The 23,561-nt window shown below is 42.3% G+C and overlaps 1 protein-coding gene across 1 annotated transcript; it reads right to left on the reverse strand.

Moving 5' to 3' along the window:
- Nucleotides 1–12,277: 12,277 nt before the first annotated feature.
- On the reverse strand, nucleotides 12,278–18,599 carry LOC136884926 (tol-Pal system protein TolA). Its single transcript, XM_067157246.2, has 3 exons — nucleotides 18,579–18,599; nucleotides 18,424–18,491; nucleotides 12,278–13,068 (listed from the first exon to the last, which is right to left on the reverse strand). Exons 2-3 carry the CDS (start codon nucleotides 18,458–18,460, stop codon nucleotides 12,332–12,334), a joined length of 774 nt encoding a protein of 257 aa, XP_067013347.2. The 5' UTR covers nucleotides 18,461–18,491; nucleotides 18,579–18,599; the 3' UTR covers nucleotides 12,278–12,331.
- Between the last annotated feature and the right edge of the window lie 4,962 nt (nucleotides 18,600–23,561).

Raw genomic sequence — 23,561 nt, forward strand, 5'->3', positions numbered from 1 at the left:
GGACTCGAGTTAAATGGCACTCGCATGAACACACTATTATAAGTGGAGTACTGGAATAAATCAAGGAACAAACAACTCTCCTAAACCTGATTTAAAGGACGGTGGACTGGATGGGACATATCTTGAGGAAAATCACTTCTAACGACAGTTCTTGTAGGTATAGTGGAAACGAAAATTTAAGTTGGAAGGAGAAGATTAACAGTTGAGCTGGGACAGGATCAAATGGAGACAGCTATGGTGTCTGGAACCTTCCAGTAAACAGAACACATTATGACGATGAATTCCGACTGTACATGGGACGTAGCATATTTACACTTCCTTCGAGGAGCCAGTGATGAAAAATGCGCCCTCATAGCAAGCATTCTGACTGGAAATGCAAAGACCGTTAATATTGCGCAATTAAACAGTACAGTAACATCCAGTAAAAAAGAAATGCAGATACAAATGAATTCCGGATTTCGTAGTTCATAATCAAGGATCTATCCGCTACACCACCACTGACACGCCGTGAACTTTACTTACGAGGCGTGTCCCTCACTTGACATATGGTCTAATGGCCACTTACCCCAGCTGCACGGAAGGGCTAACTTGTGTATTCTTCGCTTCCTGCGACTGCATACAACACATACTGAATCAACCCTGTCTGGGCATCGGTCCGAACCGAAATTCACTTCACTTCGAAGATACGACATAACCCGGACGAATTCGTCTCCACTGCGTAGAAATTTAGAACGAATTGACTCCAAGATCATGCTCCAGCTAACTTGTTGGCTCGGTACGCACTCTACCGCCTCATGTGACCTGCCACGTCATCCCTCCGCCTGATTGGACCGCACTGACGTAATGCTGTCCACTTATTCATACTGCCTTACCACGCCCCCTCCTGGATTTCATTCGATTACAATATTCAAAAAAACTTATGAATTCGTTGTTCCACCTCAAACGTCAAACCACCGTGTGCCTGAACAGTAGCGACCGAAACCATACTAAACTAGAATACAGAACGTCTGGCACCGACACAGTTTAATTATTTTCCCATTATTTTTCTTCTTCTTAATCTGTTTACCCTCCAGGGTTGGCTTTTCCCTCGGACACAGCGAGGGATCCCACCTCTACCGCCTCAAGGGCAGTGTCATAGAGCTTCAGACTCTGGGTCTGGAGATACAACTGGGGAGAATGACCAGTACCTCGCCCAGGCTGCCTCACCTGCTATGCTGAACAGGGGCCTTGTGCGGGATGGGAAGATTGGAAGGGATAGGCAAGGAAGAGGGAAGGAAGCGGCCGTGGCCTTAAGTTAGGTACCATCGAGGCATTTTCCTGGAGAAGAAGTGGGAAACCACGGAAAACCACTTCCAGGATGGCTGTGGTGGGAATCGAACCCACCTCTACTAAGATGACCTCCCGAGGTTGAGTGTACCCCGTTCCAGCCCTCGTACCACTTTTCAAATTTCGTGGCAGAGCCGGGAATCGAACCCGAACCTCCGGGGGTGGCAGCTAATCACACTAACCACTACACCACGGAGGCGGACTTCCTATTATTACATTATTTTCTCTGCCTGAATCCTTAGCTGACTGGTAAGCATTGAGGCCTTTGGTTCAGACAGTCCCGGGTTCGATTCTCTGCCGCGTCGGGGATTTTAATCGCGTCTGATTAATTCTTCTCGCTCGAGGAATGGGTGTTTGTGTTTGTCCTAACACTTAACTCCTCATGTTCAGACAACACACTACATTACCAACCACCACAGAAACCCGCAATAGTGATTACATCCCTCGATATAGGGCCGGCGTCAGGAAGGGCATTCGGCCGTAATACAGAGCCAAATCCGCATGTGTGACACAGTTCGCACTCGCGACCCTACAAGTGTGCGAAAAGTGGTAGAAAAAGAATATTAATCTCTTTCCTTCTTAATCTGTTTACCCTCCAGGGTTGATTTCTCCTCCCCCTCCCCCCCCCCCCCACGGACTCAGCGACGGATCCCACCTCTACTGCCGCAAGGGCAGTGTCCTGGAGCGTGGGACTTTGGGTCGGGGAATGAAACTGCGGAGGAGGACTAGTACCTCACCCAGGTGGGCCTCACCTGCTATGCTGAACAAGGGCCTTGTGCGGGATGGGAAGATCGGAAGGGATAGACAAGGAAGAGGAAGAAAGCGGCCGTGATCTTAAGCCAGTTCGAGGGTGGCTGAAGTGAGAATCGACCTCCCCACCCCCCACCTCTACTGAGTTAACCTCCCGAGGCTGAGTCCTCGTACGACTTTTCAATCAGTCAATCAATATGTACCTTATGTAGTGCTGTCACCCTGGTGCCACATTCCCTATCCATGGTTTACTGAGCTTTTTCTTGGAAATTTATCGAACATTTCCTTTCATGATGTATTCCACGTGGGGCTGCCTGGCCGAGGCGGTAAAGGCGTGCTCGGTTCGCCGGGAAGGACGTGGGTTCGAATCCCCGTGAGGAAGTAGTAGAATTTAAGAAACGAGATTTCCACTTCCGTAAGTGCATATGGCCCTGAGGTTCTCTCAGCCTACACCAAAAATGAGTACCAGGTTAATTCCTGGGGGCAAAGGCGGCCGGGCGTAGAGCTAACCACTCTACATTATCACCTGCCGCGGTTAACAATGGTGGAAGCCTTTACCTTCCACCACTCCAAGGACCTTCGTGGCCTGTACGGAGGTGACTTTGCTTTGATGTATTCCAATCTCTTACTCCTTGCCCTTTAAATGAATATTTTCCCAATTTGTCCTCGACCGAGCGAGTTGGCCGTGCGGTTAGGGGCGCGCAGCTGTGAGCTTGTATCCGGGAGACAGCGGGTGAATCCTCCCTTCCCACTCCTAGTCCTTTCGTATCCCATCGTCGCCATAAGACCTATCTGTGTCGGTGAAACAAAAATGTCCTCTTGAATTCCAACTTTATCTTCATATTGTCATCTTTCCTACTTTTAAATGCTCCACTGAAGCTTATTCGTCTACTAACGCCATTCTGCAGCATCTCGCCACTGACAGCTCGGAACATACCACTTAGTTGAGCAGCTCGCCTCCTTACTTCCAAGTCTTCCCATCGCAAAGTTACAACATTTTCGTAACGCTACTCTTTTGTCGGAAAGAACAAATCGTGTTGCTTTTCTTTCGTTCTTTTACAGTTCTTGTATCAAGTAGTCCAGTATGGGTCCCATATAGCCGGGCTGAGTGGCTCAGACGGTTAAGGCGCTGGCCTTCTAACCCCAACTTGGCAGGTTCGATCCTGGCTCAGTCCGGTGGTATTTGAAGGTGCTCAAATACGACAGCCCCGTGTCGGTAGATTTACCGGCACGTGAAAGAACTCCTGCGGGACTGAATTCCGGCACCTCGGCGTCTCCGAAGACCTTAAAAAGTAGTTAGTGGGACGTAAAACAAATAACATTATTATTATTAGGTCCCATATACCTGAACCATGCTCTACGATGGAGCTGATAATAATGATTTTATTGGCTTTACGTCCCACTAACTACTTTTACGGCTTTCCGAGACGCCGAGGTGCCGGCATTTAGTCCCGTAGGAGTTCTTTTACTTGCCAGTAAACCTACCGACACGGGGCTGACGTATTTCAGCACCTTCAAACACCACCGGACGGAGCTAGAACAAAAGAGATCTTACGCCCTCTTTCTTAAATCCTTACTTCAACCACTAAATACTCTCATTGCCATGTGAAGAGATCTGACTTATTTAAAGGCTCGTTAATGTTATTATCCCTATGAACATAACAATGTAATGGCGTATGCCTTTTAGTGCCGGGATGTGTCCAAGGACTTCGGCTCGCCAGGTGTAGATCTTTTTGATTTGACACCCGTAGGCGACCTGCGCTTCGTGATGAGGGTGAAATGATGATGAAGACAACACATACACCCAGCTCTCGGGCCAGCGGAATTAACCAATTATGGTTAAAATTCCCGACCTTGCTGGGAATCGAACCCGGGATCCCTGTGACCAAAGACCAGAACGCTAACCATTTAGCCATGGAGCCGGACCCTATGAAGATCATTCCTTATGTTAACGCCTAGGTACCCCGTGAGGTACACTCTACATTGAAAGGTAGGAGAGGGGGAACTGCAGCCTTGCCTCATTCTTCTCTGGATTGCTGCTTCCTTTTCAAAGCCCTCGGTTCTTATCACTGCAGACTGATATTTGTCCAGATTGTAGATAATCATCCTTTCTCGGTATCTCATCCCGATCACATTCAGAATATTATTTCGTTCACCATTGATTAGCCAACGGCTGTAGCCGTGCTGAAACACCGGATCCCGTGATATCTCCGAAGTTAAGCAACATTGGGCGTGGTCAAGATTTGGATGGGTTGCCACGCGCTGTTGGTAGGGGGTAAGGGAATGGGGGAGCGGAAAGGAACCGGCCACCCTACCACACGTAAACTCCGGCTCAGGAACACCCCTGTGGAGGTTCGGACCTGCCTTCGGGCAGAAAACACCCTTTCCTTTACATCATTGATTCCTTCATTAATTCATTCATGCTACCCTTATGGGCAGTTTGGAGCAAGAGCTGGCAGAACTTCTACAATGCACCGACAGCTTCAGTGGAGAAGTACTTTCACAGTAATGAAGTCCGGCCCCACGGTGTAGGGGGAAACGCGTCCGCCTGTCACCCGGCGTCCCCCGGTTCGATTCCCGGCTAGGTCTGGGTGTTTGTGTCGTCCTTAACGTTTCTTTCATCACATTCAACTCTCTGCCTGGCGTTTCGTCTAGGTCATAGCAGAGCCTCCTTACACACTGTAACGTCGTAATACGTATCTTGTGAATATGCATGACCATAAAATGATGTGCTAACTCAGCGACCATTTTGTTGGATTTAGATATTGACGCTATATTTTTCTTTCATTTGTCGTAAGAGGTTCGCCACTGTGGCGTAGTGGTTAGTGTGATTAGCTGCCAACCCCCGGAGGCCCGGTTTCGATTCCCAGCTCTGCCACGAAATTTCAAAAAAGTGGCACGAGGGCTGGAACGGGGTCCACTCAGCCTCGGAAGGTCAACTGAGTAGAGGTGGCTTCGATTCTCACCTCAGCCATCCTGGAAGTGGTTTTCCGTGGTTTCCCACTTCTCCTCGAGGCAAAATGCCGGGATGGTACCTAACGTAAGGCCACGGCCGCTTCCTTCCCTCTTCCTTGTCTATCCCTTCCAATCTTCACATCCCCCACCAAGGCCCCTGTTCAGCATAGCAAGTGTGGCCGCCTGGGAGAGGTACTGGTCATTTTCCCTCAGTTGTATGGGGCGGTAGAGGTGGGATCTCTCACTGAGTCCGAGAGAAAACCAGCCCTGGAGGGTAAACAGATTAAGAAGAAGAAGATGTCGTAAGAGGCTACAAATAGCACTCGCTCCTTCGTCCTGTAAGACCAAAAAAATGGAGCCATCTTTCTTTCTTTCTTTCTTTCTTTCTTTCTTTCTTTCTTAATCTGTTTACCCCCCAGGGCTGTTTTTTCCCTCGGACTTAGCGAAGGATAAGGCAGTGTTCTGGAGCGTGAAACTTTGCGTCGGGGGATACAATTGAGGAAGAGGACGAGTACCTCGCCCAGGTGACCTCACAGGGTTCTTGTAGGGGGATGGGAAGTTTGGAAGGGATAGACAAGGAAGAGGAAGGAAGCGGCCGTGGCCTTAAGTTAGGTGCCATCTCGGCATTTGCCTGGAGGAGAAGTGGGAAACCCCGGAAAACCACTTCGAGAATGACTGAGGTAGGAATCGAATCCCCTCTATTCAGTTCACCTCCCGAAATTGAGTGGACCCCGTTCCAGCCATCGTACCTTTTTTCAAATTTCGTGGCAGAGCCGGGAAACGAACCCGGGGTTTTGGGGGGTGGCAGCTAATCCCGGTAACCACTGCACCACAGAAGAGGACATGGAGAAATTTACAAATATGAATCTTTAGTATGCAAGTTGATTATCTGATATACAGTGGCCGTGTAAAGTGTTTACCTGAATTATGTTCTTAATTTGTGTCTATGTTTAATCCTGTAATCGGATCATTCTGGAACTAGCCCCGTCGCTGTGTTTTTCTCCTTCAGTTAAATATTCCAGCCGTCTACGAGCTGTTATCCTGAAATATTTCCTGTTTTAACAGCCAAACATTCCCCGGTAAAATTTTAAACCGAGATAATACCAATTATCCGAGATAATGTTGGTGAACACAAATGTAAATATTACCTCGGTTTTCTTAGCTTTAAACCAAGATAAAAGCTATACTCTCGTTGGTAAATACGTCCCATAGAGGCACTGTACTCTGTAGGTACCGATATTGGCAGCTAGATATAAAGCTCTGTCTTTTTAATATCCCAGCAATTAGAGGAGTATTGACGTTCTCCCCTGTGCATTGCGGGCTACATCACCGTCCAGTGACTAATATCACCGCCGCCTTACTCCTTAAAACAGCAACCACCACAACATCAGTCTGAGTCGTGCCAACACTTTGTCTGTTGTAACATTTGCGTCACACAAGGACACGGGTTATGAACTCGGAACCGTGTAGCGTGGAACAGCCACTCCATTCAATTAGAATAATTGGACTTACCGGAGGAGCCTTCTGAAAGGAATTCCCCAGAGTCATCGAGTTATTAGCACCGCATGGCCTCGCACACAACTAGAGTGGATCCATTTCCTGGGGAGTGTTATGATATAAATGTCAGGGCTAGGATTCTGATGACATGTCATCTTTTAATTGATTCACAACAGATATTTCTAATTTGTAATTTCTAATTTATTGGGTCATTTTTGCCATGTTCGTGCCATTTTGTAGTTTTAGGCCACTTACTAAAATTATACTTCATTATTTGGTCATTTTATGGAATTTATTAGATTATTTTTATACTTTATGAGTCTATTTCTTACATGTCTAAGGATTTTGAATCATTTACGCGTGTGGTATTGGATATATCTTTTTTTTTTACAATTTGTTTTATGTCGCTCCGACACAGACAGGTCTTGTGGTGACGATGGGATGAGAAAGGCCTAGGAGTGTGAAGGAAGTGGCCGTGGTATTAATTAAGGTACAGCCCCAGCATTTGCCTGGTGTTAAAATGGGAAATCACGGAAAAGCATTTTCAGGGCGGTATTGGATACTGTCGCAACTTTAAGAGAGAATGTGAATACGGAGACTGGAGAATATTCACAACGCTTTGTCAATCTTATAGATCATTTTCAAACATTTTAGGTCATCAACATTCTTCTTCTGATAATTACCTTCTTTATGGCCTTTTTCAAAATTACCGAGCCCGGTGGTCCGCTTCTGTGGTGCAGTGGTTACCGGGATTAGCTGCCATTCCCCGAACGCATATAGGTCTTATGGCGACGATGAGATTAGGAAAGGCCTAGGAATGGGAAGGAAGCAGCCATGGCATTAATTAAGGTACAGTCCCAGCATTTGCCTGGTTTGAAAATGGAAAACAACTGAAAACCATCTTCAGGTTTGCCGACAGTGGGATTCAAACCCACTGACTCCCGGATGCAAGCTCACAGCTGCGCGCCCTTAACCGCACGGTCAATTCGCCCGGTAAATGTAGTGATAACGGCTTAAGTGAAACTCTGCATTGACTCACATTAGCGCTCGTAGTGATGCTTAAGTGAAACAATGCACCGACTCACATTAGCGCTCGTAGTGGTGCTTAAGTGAAACAATGCATTGGCTCACATTAGCGCCCGTAGTGGTTCTTATATGAAACAATGCATTGACTCACATTAGCGCTCGTAGTGTCGCTTAAGTGAAACAATGCATTGACTCACATTAGCGCCCGTAGTGGTGCTTAAGTGAAACAATGCACCGACTCACATTAGCGCTCGTAGTGGTTCTTATATGAAACAATGCATTGACTCACATTAGCGCTCGTAGTGTCGCTTAAGTGAAACAATGCATTGGCTCACATTAGCGCTCGTAGTGGTTCTTATATGAAACAATGCATTGACTCACATTAGCGCTCGTAGTGTCGCTTAAGTGAAACAATGCACCGACTCACATTAGCGCTCGTAGTGGTGCTTAAGTGAAACAATGCATTGGCTCACATTAGCGCTCGTAGTGGTTCTTATATGAAACAATGCATTGACTCACATTAGCGCTCGTAGTGGTGCTTATATGAAACAATGCATTGACTCACATTAGCACCCGTAGTGGTGCTTATATGAAACAATGCATTGACTCACATTAGCGCTCGTAGTGTCGCTTAAGTGAAACAATGCACCGACTCACATTAGCGCTCGTAGTGGTGCTTAAGTGAAACAATGCATTGGCTCACATTAGCGCTCGTAGTGGTTCTTATATGAAACAATGCATTGACTCACATTAGTGCTCGTAGTGGTGCTTATATGAAACAATGCATTGACTCACATTAGCGCCCGTAGTGGTGCTTATATGAAACAATGCATTGACTCACATTAGTGCTCGTAGTGGTGCTTAGGTGAAACAACGATCTGACTCACATTAGCGCTCGTAGTGGTGCTTAGGTGAACCAACGATCTGACTCACATTAGCGCTCGTAGTGGTGCTTATATGAAACAATACATTGACTCACATTAGCGCTCGTAGTGGTGGTTAAGTGAAACAATGCATTGACTCACATTAGCGCTCGTAGTGCTAGAAAAAGGCAAACTGCTAATCTACTCGACCGGATAGCGATGATTAAGAAAAGGATTGTAATTTTTAGGAAGAAATAAAGAATATATTCCCATACTTTATTAATATTGTATTTACCTATAATTCGTAGCTCATATCCCTAGAACTGTGGATTTCCTTGCATATTAATGCTGTCTTCTTTTTGGAAACAAGTCACCCAGTTTGACCAACACAGGTGCCTCGGTAACATTGTTCACAGCGAGAGCGCCTGGCTCAAATGGAGGAAGTAATAGGTGTTAAAAATGACAAAAGAATGCCATCTAAGCTAAAATGAAATTCATCATTATACCAGCCTTGACACTTGGACCATGACACAGAGCAATACGGCCGACCAAAATTAAGATACTGAAGTGGAAGAATGACTTTAAAGGGGCGACAGAATACGAACCGGGAATTTTACGCGACATCGCCGAGTACCATTTCTCCAATGAACGTTGGTGGTCATTCTGGTTCGGGCTTCCCTGCTAACAGCTGCTTTAAATAAACCGGCCAAGAATTAATTGGAGACTACTGGCACAGGTTTCCAAGGCAGAAAATTACCGATTAGCTTCAAAAAATAGATTTGACTGGTTTGGGCATGTTCGAAGAAAACCCTCTGATTACATCGGAAACACGGCACTGAACTTGTCCGTACCGCGGCAGAAATCTAAGGATAGACTCAGAACAAGGTGGATTTTTTTTTTGCTATTTGTTTTACGTCGCACCTACACAGGTGGGTCTTATGGCGACGATGGGATAGGAAAGGCCTACGAATGGGAAGGAAGCAGCCGTGGCCTTAATTAAGGTACAGCCTCAGCATTTGCCTGGTGTGAAAATGGGAAACCACGGAAAACCATCTTCAGGGCTGCCGACATTGGGGCTCGAACCACAAGGTGAATTAATGGACACATGTAGCTTCATAGGGGTTCAAAATGATCAGTGCAAATCCTGCTCCTAGGAGCTTCCGTCTCGTAGGACTTGGTCAGCACTGAATCTGTTTTGCACAACACACGGCCGAGGTGAAAAAATCACCTCATAAGTGGGGAGAGCACCATGACTCTAATGGTGGATCTCCCCAACAGACTGTGGGACACATTTTGACACGATGTGTCTTATGGCTGCGGGTCATCCGAATATTTTTTAACGTAACGCGATAAAATGTGTGAAGGAAATGACGTCACATTGGTCGTTACCGTAGGCCTTGGTCGCCAAAGATGCTGCGGCTTTGGATTTGTATAAATAGAGTGTTGAAATATAAAGTGTACTGTTAGTGACGTCATTAGTCGTTGCCGTAGGCTTTGGTTTCTTTTATTTATTTATTTATTTATTTATTTATTTATTTACTTATTTAAAGACATATTTACGATTATTAGCTTTCTCTCAAAGGGAAAAGTTTTTTTTTTTTTTTTCTCCCGGGATGTTCGCTGAGCTAATACCAGGGACCTCAGACAGACCTTGTAAATGCTCCACCATCATTAACCCAGTAAGCAAATGCACTTGATGTTCAAGTCCAAAGCAGCAATCATTATCTTTCTGATGGCAAAAGTTCTGATACTTCTCTGCTATATTTATTGTACATATACGGAATTAATTTACTCCTAATTATGCATGTAGCCCCACTGGCGTATGCTACGAAAGTGCTCAAATTTAACATATATTTTATACTGGTCAAAATGAGAGTATATTTTATTTGGGATGTTGCCTTCTGGAAAGTTGTACGTAACACAGGCACGCATTGCTAGAAGGCGGTGATTACAGAGTCTGTTTTTTTGTCTGTTTAATGTTGATAAGCGTGCGGAAAATGAGGGTGGAGAGTAATGTCCACTTTCGTTACAGGAAAACAAATTTTCAGTTGCAGTTTTCTAGGTGGAAATACTGTCCTGTTATTTTGTAGAAGAAACATTTACGCTTGCGTACATATGTTTTTTTTTTCCAAAGACCAACTTTGAAACCGCCCAAATCGCTCACTTTGGGTAGTTGTGAGAATATTATATTTTATTACGGGTTAGTACTAGCTTTACTGGTTTCGAGTTTATACGTAGTTTATAGGGTGCTTAGAAGAATCTCATATACTTAGTCACAGTTTTATATATCTGTACACTTATACACGATGTCCCAGGAGGAATGGTCGAGAGATCATCTGAAGCAATAAACTTCATATGGACATATGCCCTATTGCGAATGGTTTCCAAGATAGAAGACATTTAATGCACATTTGTTTTTGGCCAGTGGCGCACACGTATGTGTGTTACCGCCCCAGTCTCTTTGACGTTTTGAAATGGGACACTGATACGTGCAGAAAGTCGCCGTGTCGTGGTATTAGGACTACGCTGCACCATTTCAACAATATGTTCCTGTTCCTGCATAGGTTGTTGAGCTACACTTTCAGAAGAAACACCTGTTTCACGCCATGTGCTGAAAGCTCTGGTAAACACTCTATGATTACAAATTCAACTTGTCGGAAATCGCCGACGGTATTTCTCGACAGCAACAGGAGCACTACCAACGCACACAAGTCATAAAGACACACCATATCTCCTTATTCTTCATTAGTGTAGATGTGCGGCATTTTAGCCAGCGTGTGTACAAACCGATGCTTCCCTCTGATACACTCTGAATCCCCCGCACTACTTCACTAATAGGACTTCTTTCTCTCAAGAAAATCCCTCGATGTTTAAAGAGATAAACACAAGTGGTCTTGAGAAAGACCGATTTTTGTGCAATCCTTTTGGATAGAGACCGGTAATGAAAGAATCAGCCATATGATGTTGCCCAGGGTACACCCGATTGCCCCACCCAACATCCGCGAGAGACGCGAGAGAATAAAGCAGGAGAATGACCATCGACGTCCACTCCATAGTCACCAACGTCTCGCCTCAGAGCTTCCTTGCTAGGACTCTGCCACTGGAGGGAACACCAGAGACAACTCGTCTTAACAGATGGAGGAGTTCACTGTCCACAGACATGTCACCAAAGGAAGAATTAGCTCATGGCGCCGACCTACCGTACCCTGTATGAAGGTGCGTCAATCGCTTAAGAGTGGGCGTCCCTCGGCGCAAGACCATCCTGAAGAAATGGGGGATCTGTCTTCACACGCAGACACCTCGTGTGACTGGTGCTGAACAAGACCCAAGCCACCTACTTATCCGTCCCCTCCTAGACAACCCATGCATATCACAGGATGTTTTAGAGGAAACAACAAGGCCATCACAGCTGCAGGTTTCTGGAAATGGTAACCGGACACGTAAATGAATGACTACTTCACTCACGACACACCACGGACAATTGCGCGTTCAACGGGTTAGTTTAAAGGCATATAGACATCCCGAGCAAAGACGTTGAAAGGAACGAGGTAGGTTGGGCTGGAATAAAAGGACAAAAAGGTTGGGTGGTTGAACACACATATGCGCTCCAACAGCCCAAAAACAAATGTACATCAAATGCGATCGATCTCGGAAAAGGGCATATGTCCATATGAAGGTTTTTGCTTCAAATGATCGTTTCTGTCATATACTCTAATACTGGCCACATCTCCTGGGACACACTGTGTATTTACGTTTATATGAAGAAGAATAAGGGAAGAAGGTCGGGCAAATAATACGGCAATACATCCATTTTAATGCGGGAAAGAAACTTTAATGTTACAAATACAAAGGAAGGTGTTTGTGCCAAAGAACTGCAGCTAGTGCGTTTGAGGTAAGGGATGAACTGTCAGAGCTCAGTGGTGAGGGTGCAGTGAGCCCCCCTGAACTCCACTGTCATCAGCAATATATCCGCCATGGCCTCCTGCAGACTGTTTGATGGCGTTCTTCTGGGCGATCTGAGCAGCAGCGGCAGCCTTGAGGGCGGCAGCCTGTGTCGCCTCCAGATCTGCTCGAGCATCTCCCAGCTGGTCCTCGCTCAGAGCAAGACGCTGCCTGGCCGACGCCACCATGCTGCTCTGGGAGGCATATTCTGCAGAAGCCTCCTGGGCGGCTCTCTGAGCTTGGTCTGCGCCGGTCTGGATCGCGTTCAGTGCTGAAGTGAGTGCGCTCTGAATCACCTGGCTCTGCTCAGCCGCTTGCTGCGCCGCGGTAGCTGCGCGATGAGCCTGAGTCAACTGCAAGTTTTCAGCCTCCAGCTGAGCTTGGGCGTCTCGTACCTGTTGTTCCAACGTCGTCACGATGGCTTGTTTACCGGCGAGGGCAGCCTGAGCTGTGGCAGCAGCTGCGATAGCCGTCTGAGCTAGGCCGGCCTGAGCCTGGAAGGAGGCCTGAGCTCCCACGGTGGCCTGGCTGGCGATAGCGCGATGTGCCTGGTCCACAGCACCCTGAGCGATGGATACCAGCCCGCTACCCACACTGTGGCCGGCACTGTGCCCCACGAGGTTGCCATGGTAACTGACGCTAACTCCTGTGCTTTGAGGCTCGAGATCCACGGTATTGTCCTTCGTGGCAGGCAGGCAGGATACAAGACCTGTCACAAAATATACATTATATAAATTGATGAACATTTTCTTCGTAGAGTGGAAGAATTCGGGAAGGTTGTATAAAATGCTTACAATAATCAATAACGTATGCTAAACGAGGTGAGCAAAAGTATTATCCTATCTCCAATCCTTTCTAATTTATAATAAGAAGCTATTTTTCTAATCACCTTTGAACCTGATGAAGGAATCAGGATTAACAGAAATCAAATAACAGCATCTTCTGCTATGCAGAAGACTCCATTATAGAATCTGACAGTTCAGAAGAAGTTCACTTCCTTTTGAACAGAATTAACGAAGTAAACAAAGACTTTTACTTGAAGCAATGTGAAAATTTGTTGAACACCTTAAGATACTCAGGGCTTGTTCGGATGGTTTTTAAGGGAAGTGTAGGTGGTAAGAACGGTAGGGGTAGATCAAAGAGAGGAAAGGACTAGAAGTGGGTAGAAAGCGCCGTGGCCTTAATTAAGGTCTAGGCCCAGCATTTGAATTGTGTGAAAATGGCGAAGCACGGAAAACCATCTTCTGAGCTGCCGAGAGTGGGGTTCCAGCCCTCTATCTCCTGAATCCAAGTTCACAGCTGCGCGACCTTAACTGCATGGTCAATTTTTATAATACCTGGTTAGTGAGATATATGAACACGTTACGTGGAAAATATCGAAAGATAGCAATTTAGGTCGACAAAATTTAAAAGGGGATGAAAGGTGTTGCTCATAGGGTTAGTTGTGCTACAATAGCACTGTCTGGCCCAGTGAGGAAAGCAATGGCAAACTACCTCACTCCTCATCTTGCCTAGTACGCCTCATTTTGGTACTGCCATTGGTTTTTGTGGTTTCCCTATAACTACATAGCCTTTTGGTGATGCTATTTGAGGATCCAACCAGCCTCTGGGCTGATGACCTAACAGACAGACAGACATGCAATTTCCAAGGTAACAAAAATCATTATTTTTACCTTTTGAACTGAAATGAACTTCAAAACTGTAAATTTTAAACGAATTAAATCAGAATTTCAACAGTTTTCATCATAATTGCATGAAATTTTCCTTGACTGGCCTTACTAACGCATTCTATAACCCTCACCCTATCGTTGTCAGAAAATTCGGTATCAAATATTTGCTGATAAAAAATATATACATATTTCACAGTTTATAACGCAAGATTCTTCCTCCTTCAGTGCAATTATCTTCAACTGAATCTCCACGCTGTTAATCTGGCAATTTACTTAACAAAAAGTAATAATAATAATAATGTTATTTTGCTTTACGTCCCACTAACTACTATTACGGTCTTCAGAGACGCCGACGTGCCGGAATTTAGTCCCTCAGAAGTTCTTTTTACGTGCCAGTAAATCTACCGACACGAGGCTGTCGCATTTGAGCACCTTCAAATATCACCGGACTGAGCCAGGATCGAACCTGCCAAGTTGGGGTTAGAAGGCCAGCGCCTTAACCGTCTGAGCCACTCAGCCCGGCTAACAAAAAGTGAAATCACTACGAAGTATTAAAAATATTGGAAGTAATTTTGAAAAGAATGGATCAGTGAAAATTTAACGGTTTTGAAAATTTTATATTCAAGAATTTAAAAATAATAAGGTGAAATAATTTTCGGTAGATGGAAGATTAACTCTCAAACATAAAGTACACTTAATTTCATTATGATAGGGCTTACAGAATTTGATGAAAAGTATTTATAAGACGTCAGGCGGAAAGTGAATGTACCCATTTCAGATGAAAACGCATGTAGATAAGTACTGAATTATAATCCAAATATCCAAATATGAAACTATTGGAAGCCATAATTATTACAAAATGCTACCAACGTGCAATGTACACTGTAGCCTTCTAGATCAGGTGGTTTTGTAAACGCAGAGGTTTCAATATATGTACCTCAAAAACGGCGTAATTTTGACTTAGTAATGATAGAAAGAAAATCGCGACTCATCACTGAGTAATAAGGATATTCCTTAACTGAACCGTGCAATATTTGCAGGAGAGTGAAAGAGGCAACTTTATTTCGAGGTGCTTGGATGACTAATTTTGCAATTTTTGATAAAATATTTAGATCATTGATGCGTTTATTTAAATACTAGCTGATGTACCCGCGCTTCGCTACGGGGTTCTCAGGAAAAAGAAAGGATTTTGTGGTTTTCCTAACTGTAGTCAACATAAATCATTACAATGAAATCAGTAGGAATGTAGCGATTAAAAGCAATGTTGTCATATAAAATACTCGATCAAATGAAAAACTTCACATTTTCTCACTTTTAACGAACAGTACCGATGTAACAGTCCAGAGTTTCAGAGCTGGAGTGACCAGGATGAACCAGTATGTTACGTACCAGAAGTATCATAAAATGTATGAACCAGAGGAATGGCACACTAAAGACGGAAGTTATATAACTCCCCAGCTACTTCCCGCTAATATTCAGGCAGGCTGTTACACTCGGTACGCCCGGGCGAGTTGGCCGTGTGGTTAGGGGCGCGCAGCTGCGAGCTTGCATCCGAGAGATAGTGGATTCGATCCACGCTGTCTGCAACCCTGAATATGTATTCCGTTGTTTGCCATTTTCACACCAGGCAAATGCTGTTATGTTCCTTAATTAAGGCCAAGGCCACATCCTTCACAATCCTAGCCCTTTCCTATCCAATCGACGCCATAAGACCTATCTGTGTCGGTGCAACGTAAAGCAAATTTTAAAAAATTCTCGGTACGCAGCAGTAATCCTCTCTGTCAGAGATGAGTGGCAACAGAAGACACAAAGCACATCACAACAAACAATGGTCAATGCAATGTTATTGTTGATCAATTTTATGAGCTTTCTATATTGTAGGCCTTCACATTTAGTTTTCTTTAGACTCTGTGATATTAGGGTACTTATACAATTATTTATAGCATAGATTGTAGTTCCTTATTCTTCGACTTTACATACCGATTTTCATTAAATTCTGTTTACCCATTTCTCGCAACTCGGCGCTGATATGGACTTAGTAACAAAAATCCAAATTCATGAATATCTTTGTAATCTTAGCCAGTTCGGTAACACTGCATAAGGCATAAACTATCGAAAATTTAATGTTATATAACTTCAATTAAGTAGTATTTACCGATAAGAATACTAATAACACAAATATTTGAGAATTAAAGTTTAGGCCTTCCCCTAAACTACCATTTCCCTCAGCGTGAATAAAATTATTTATGGCTTAGATTGTAGCGAATTATTTCCCGACTTTCCATACCGATTTTCAGTAAATTCTCTTAAGCCATTTTCTCGTGATGCGTGTACGAATAGACAGACAGACAGACAGACAGACAGACAGACAGACAGACAGACAGACAGACAGACAGACAGACAGACAGACAGACAGACAGAAAGACAGACAGACAGACAGACAGACAGACAGACAGACAGACAGACAGACAGACAGACAGACATTACGGAAAATTAAAAAGTGCATTTCCTGGTTACTGTGGACACGACTAATACAGAAATACCATCCTTTTTAAATTCTGAGCAATGTACAGACAAAACTCTTATTTTATACATATATAGGTTTCAGGCTTATTTTCTATACCCAAAGAACTCATAACAAAATGTTACTCTACTGTATATTGTAAGGAATCATAGCATATGATAGTAATTGTAATTATTATAAAATTGTGAATTAATGTGTGTATCGTAACGGGAAGGAAAGATAGATTTGAACCCGGGATTCTGGAAGACGGAGGCTGATCCGCTACTCCTGACCGACAGAGAGGGATACAACTGTGCTTTTCTCTCTCTCAAAAACAGCCACGTAAACATATGCAGCCAGCATGACAGACCATCGGATAATATAGAGTTATAATGGAAGTTGCTTCACGGATTTTACTTGAACTTTCCCGCTAAACATTTCACATATATTTTGAATCATATAGCCCCTCACTTCTTCACGCGTGTTGAGCGGACTAGGAACCAACACTGAGAGTCAGATAAAAATCCCTGACCTGGCCGAGAATCGAACGCGGACCTGTGCTAACGGACAGACTCGCTGCCCGCTCTGTTAGAGACTATATATGTATGTATTCTCAGTGCTCATCCCGAAGGCTGGTTGGATCCTCAACAGCTCCGCCATCAACTGTCATGGATGGCCTAAGGATCATTGAAGAGACTAGGGAAATTAAGAGTGGGGTAGTTTCGCGTTGCTGTCCTCACCGAGCCAGAAGTTGTTATTACAAGACCAGTGAAATGACCGCCCCAGCCGACCCTATGAGCAACATTTTCACACCATTCATAGCAGGGACTGGCTGCACAAAGAATGGCATTATTAGCATCGCTCATACCTCAGTCACTTTCATATTGTCAAAGCTAGGATGAGACTAAAACAGTTCAATGAAAGTAACAAAACTGCTCTATCCCATACCAGAAGACGAAGTGCATGTAAACAGTAGGTCTCACCAGCAAAGTCACTCCCAAAAACACATACATGTTAAACAACCCCATGGCGCTAGAGTCTTGATTGAGCTTGGCCTACAAGGCAACCGCTGTCCACAGATCCCGAGGAGATGCGGTCGGTCTTCTTCAGTTTCTAAAGCGGGACTACTATGAAAAAGTGAAATGGCGTATGGCTTTTTGTGCCGGGAATGTCCGAGGACATGTTCGGCTCGCCAGGAGCGGGGCTTTTGATTTGACTCCCGTTGGCGACCTGCGCGTCGTGATGAGGATGAAATGATGATGAAGACGACACACACACACCCAGCCCCCGTGCCAGCGAAATTGACCAATGATGGTTAAAATTCACGACCCTGCCGGGAATCGAACCCGGGGACCCTGCGACCAAAGATCAGAAAGCTAACCATTTAGCCATGGAGCTGAACGGGGGCTACTACGAAACCATCAGATAGCTCGTCAATTGTTGACATGTGTTGAGTGAACTTGGAACCAATCCTCAGATCCACATAAAAAATGTCTGTTTTGGCCGAGAATCGAACACGGACTTGTGGTACCAGACAGGATAAATGTACTAGACTCTTAGAGGATGAGAAGTCCGGCTCCATGGCTAAATGGTTAGCGTGCTGGCCTGTCGTCCAGAGGGTCCCGGGTTCAATTCCCGGCCGGTTCGTAGATTTTGACCATAAATGGTTAATTCCCTTGGCTCGGGAACTGGGTGTTTGTGATGTCCCCACCATCTCTGTAACTCACACACCACACATAACACTATCCTCCACCACACTAACACTCAGTTACCTACACATGGCAGTTGCCACCCATCCTCATCGGAGGGTCTGCCTTACAAGGGCTGCACTCGGCTAGAAATAGCCACACGAAATTATCATTATTAGAGGGTGAGAAAGGTAGTTACTCACCGATGCATGCGAGGAAGATAACAAGCTTGGAGTCCATGGTGGAGAGCCGCGACTGGATTGTGGATGAACTGAAAACAGTCAAGAGACAGCTGTTTATATTCTGACTCACCACGACGTCATCTTTTCAGTTTTGTTACGCCATAAGAGGTACTTACCAGGGCTGACTCTGGTCCCTCTCTAACGCTGAGAGCTGACTGATGTTCGCCAACCACCTCCTGACCACATTTATACTGGACGATACGGAGTTTGAGCGTGGACGCAGCCGACCCTGCCTGTTAATGAATAATTGATGACGAGAGAGCTGATGGGATCTGCGAGAAGGATTTCCTTCCTATTAACAAAGTACTTCTCGAGATGCACTTCTTTACCGCGTGCACCAGGCGTGGCCACAGGGAGATCCACAAATTGTCCTCTACGGAACTGCACGTTCGACTACGTAAATTTTTATTTCATACTGTGATGAAATTGCCTTTTTTTCCGCACTCAAAAGAGTAAGGAAAATTTTACTTTACGGTACTGTAACAGCCCGAATTTTTATTCAGTAATAGGTTAGAAATCAAACCTAAGGGGAGCAGGACCCACCTATCTCAGCAATGTTAAATTTAAGAACTCTTGTGCACCTATGCTATGAATCTACTAACTCCAGATGTGTCATACTTTTACATATTTTAAACTGCCAGACTCGTTGGCTGAGTGGTCAACGTACTGGCCTTCGGTTCATAGGGTCCCGGGTTCGATTCCCGGCCGGGTCGGGGATTTTAACCTTCATTGGTTAATTCCAGTCGCCCGGGGCTGGGTGTTTGTGCTGTCCCCAACATCCCTGCAACTCACACACCTCACATAACAGTATCCTCCACCACAATAACACGCAGTTACCTACCTGCACTCGGCTAGAAATAGTCATACGAAATTTTGTGTATAGAAGTGCAAATTTTAATACGTATAATTTATTTGTGAACCAAGATACGAAAAAGGACCGTGTTAAAGCGTGCACAGTCATGCTTTTTATGCGTGATAACAGTTTCGTGTTTCCAAATTCAGTAGTTTCAGAGAATAAGTACACTGAATTTGAAAAATGTTGACTTTCGGGATTCAAAGTTTAAAGAACAGGATTACATTCTAGTGCGTTTATATTGCGTATGAGTTGTCTGGATCCTCATCCATTTCCATCTTGTTTTCTATTCACACTTATAAGGGTTCTACATGAATAACTTCATTCAAATTCATGTAGTCACCTAGTTTCCTTGCCGAAGAATATTCATGCATGTCCTGTTGATCTTCACTGATTGTCACATTCGTATTTTCACAGAAAATAACTGGGAATTTCAGCACTAGGAATTAATTTAGGCTTCGCTTTCCAACAATATGATGTGATAAAGTACGTGATATCTCGGAAGCATATCACCAAGTCAAATGTATATACAAACAAATTAACTGCTACATTCTTCCTTGCAAAATCAAACAGGTTAGTCACCACACTCAACACATGTAGGCTATATTCCTTCGTTGTGGCTGGGTCATGACTTTGGAATTCACTCCCAGCTGCTGTCAGGAACTCAGACTCAATATCGAAATTTAAGACTGCATGTGGAGATTACCTGTTGAATACCGCTGATTGTCACGTGTGTATGATGACGTATGGTAGGTTGTGTGATTGTGATTATTATTATTATTATTATTATTATTATTATTATTATTATTATTATTATTATTATTATTATTATTATTATTATTATTATTATTATAGTGTAATGTACATAATATTTAGCTTCTTACTCATGTACATAGATCACTTTTATTGCCATACTTATATTTCCATTTACTTTATTACTTATTGTGTTCTCTTTATGTATTGCTTATTTTTTCAGTTTGTATCTTACTTTTTCATCATGACTTTGTCTTTTCTCATTATCTATACGCTCCGAATTTTATTCTATTTTATTTGTTGAACTCTGCTTTCTTTCTTCATTATATGTTGTCCAAATCTGTAATTTTTAGCTGATCTTTGATTTTATGATAGAATAGTACATTTCTTCTATATATGTATTATCTGTAGATCAATTATGTGGTTAAGTGTAAGAGAGGGCTACGAGCCCTAACTTCGCCACTGCTAAAGTCAATAAATAAATAAATAAATAAATAAATAAATAAATAAATAAATAAATAAATAAATAAATAAATAAATAAATAAATAAATAAATAAATAAATAAATAAATAAATAAATAAATAAATAAATAAATAAATAAATAAATAAATAAATAAATAAATAAATAAATAAATAAATAAATAAATAAATAAATAAATAAATAAATAAATAAATAAATAAATAAATAAATAAATAAATAAATAAATAAATAAATAAATAAATAAATAAATAAATAAATAAATAAATAAATAAATAAATAAATAAATAAATAAATAAATAAATAAATAAATAAATAAATAAATAAATAAATAAATAAATAAATAAATAAATAAATAAATAAATAAATAAATAAATAAATAAATAAATAAATAAATAAATAAATAAATAAATAAATAAATAAATAAATAAATAAATAAATAAATAAATAAATAAATAAATAAATAAATAAATAAATAAATAAATAAATAAATAAATAAATAAATAAATAAATAAATAAATAAATAAATAAATAAATAAATAAATAAATAAATAAATAAATAAATAAATAAATAAATAAATAAATAAATAAATAAATAAATAAATAAATAAATAAATAAATAAATAAATAAATAAATAAATAAATAAATAAATAAATAAATAAATAAATAAATAAATAAATAAATAAATAAATAAATTTAAAAAGGAGTTGGCTAACCCATAACATTTCTGAATGTCCTTTGTAATTCCTGCAGGAGCGACAAATTTAAAATGAGAATCCATAAATCAAGCAGAGAAATTGTTGCACCTAATCAAAACTTTATATTTTGTCTTGGGTAAATTAAATTTACAACTAGTACATATTTCGATTAAATTGACTAAACATCATAAGCTACACATTTCGGTTTAGGTAGAAATTCATAATAAAACTATCTCTTAATATATTAAAAACGTTTTTAGGATAAATTTTTAAAAACGTTGGAAGGGACGAGGGGTTAAAAATATATGGTCAGTAAATATTTCTAAAAACATGTTATGATTGATGATTAGAAAATGTCTTTGTTTTTTTTTTGTGTCCCCATAACTTAGAACGCAGGATGTGATGGATGGTCTGCAATTTCTTACATCTGTCATACGAATGATTCACCGCTCATTTCAAAAATGATTTAACTACAATACCAAAACAGATATTATAGTGATTTGTATCTGAAATTAATCGGGAAACTCTCCTCCATGTTTTAATAAATCTGAGGATTAGGATGATGCTTGTTGTTTAAAGGAGCCTAACATCTAGGTCATCTGCACATAATGGTACAAAATGTAACGACAATTTAAATGTCAAAAATTTATCCACTGACCAGAATTCAAAACATGATGATGAAGAATGAATGGATGAATATGAATTTAAAATAATCAACAGATCCAACTCACAATAAGTTACTGAAAGTTAAAAAGTACCTAAATCGATCCACTGACTAGAATTTAAAAAAAGACGACGATGAACAATGAACGTGAACTTAAAACAATCAGTAGATCCGACCCCATCTTCCCAGAAACGTTCGAAAAACAATAGTATTATTCACAAAGTGACTGCTTCCAAAGCACAGTCTTCAATCCATGATGCTTGCTGTCTAATGGGGTCGAAATCCAGGTCAACAGCCCCTCACAATCGCTAGAAAAGTAGAAGAAGTGTATTCTCATGTTGCGGTACTACTCAAAGGTAACGTAACTCGCGATGTTCCACACATTACGGCACTCCTCACACCAACTATCGTACGTCACACAGTAGTGGGTACTAATAACAGATACTGTATACCCAGTGTGATGGTACGAATCACAAGTAGTTTCATGGTTTTAATTCAATCATCCCTTGATAGTCACTCTTACGACAGGCAGGGGATACCGTGGGTGTGTTCTTCATTTGTGTCCCGCACTCACAGGGGGCAAACCGGAAGATGTACTTGTTTCATATTTTCCGGGTTCGGTTCCCCTTAAGCGAGTGATAAGTATAGCCTACCCTCCAGAACGGTTATGCTGTGAGATTTGCATAAACATTAGGAGCTCGGCCCCTGAGAACCCCTACAAGTTATGTTACTCTCGCTACTCGACACTTCCTGATCACCCAATAAGCTTGCGTTCTAACTTATTACTGCATATAAATGAGGAGTATAGACTCATTATTTCCCGCACTGTTTTAATGGAAATCGTCTCTGATTGGTTGAATTCTGTCTTACAATGTAAATAGTTAGAGAGATTATGAATCAGAGCTTGTTGAATGGTTTCTCCGCCTGATTGCATCACTTTGGGTCCTTACTCATCTACACCAAAAATAGTGTTTCTGTTTTCCCAGCTCAATTAATCTGCCGTTATCTTAACTATCGTCTGATATCACAGTATATCATAAAATTCGTATTACCTTCATTAGGTTCGATTCCGGCTCAGTCCGGTGGTATTTGAAGGTGCTCAAAATACGTCACCCACCTGGTGAGTTGGTCGTGCGGTTAGGGTCGCGCTCCTATGAGCTTACAACCGGGAGAGAGTGGGTTCGAATCCCACTGTCGGCAGCCCTGAAGATGGTTTTCCGTAGTTTCCCATTTTCACACCCGATGTCACGGCCGCTTCCTTCCCATTCCTAGCCCTTTCCTATCCCATCGTCCCCATAAGACATGTCTGTGTCAGTACGACGTAAAGCCACTAGCAAAAAAAGCCACCCTCGCGTTCCTAGATTTACTGGCACATAAAGGAACTCCTGCGGGACTCAATTCCGGCACTTCGACGTCTCCGAAAACCGTAAAAGTAGTTAAGTTAGTAGGGTGGAAAAACAAATGGCATTTAAAAGATACAAGGAAGTAGAAGTATACGTAACATGGCAGTTATCTAGGGCCCGGATTTTTATGCAGTAACCGCTTAGATTGCAAACTAATTTGGTTAGTAGGAAGTGTCGGCCACCCGCTCTTCCATAATGTAGCAAGAGTAACATAAATTATAGGGGTTTTGATGGGACGCACCCCTATT

The sequence above is a fragment of the Anabrus simplex genome, chromosome 13, assembly GCF_040414725.1.
Source record: "Anabrus simplex isolate iqAnaSimp1 chromosome 13, ASM4041472v1, whole genome shotgun sequence".
Taxonomy (NCBI): domain Eukaryota; kingdom Metazoa; phylum Arthropoda; class Insecta; order Orthoptera; family Tettigoniidae; genus Anabrus; species Anabrus simplex.

Excerpts from the sequence above, each read along its gene's own strand:
- LOC136884926 (XM_067157246.2), bottom strand. The coding sequence starts at position 18,460 with ATGGACTCCAAGCTTGTTATCTTCCTCGCATGCATCG. Across the intron at positions 13,069-18,423 it reads TATCTTCCTCGCATGCATCG|GTCTTGTATCCTGCCTGCCT; the intron begins GTGAGTAACTAC and ends ATTTTGTGACAG.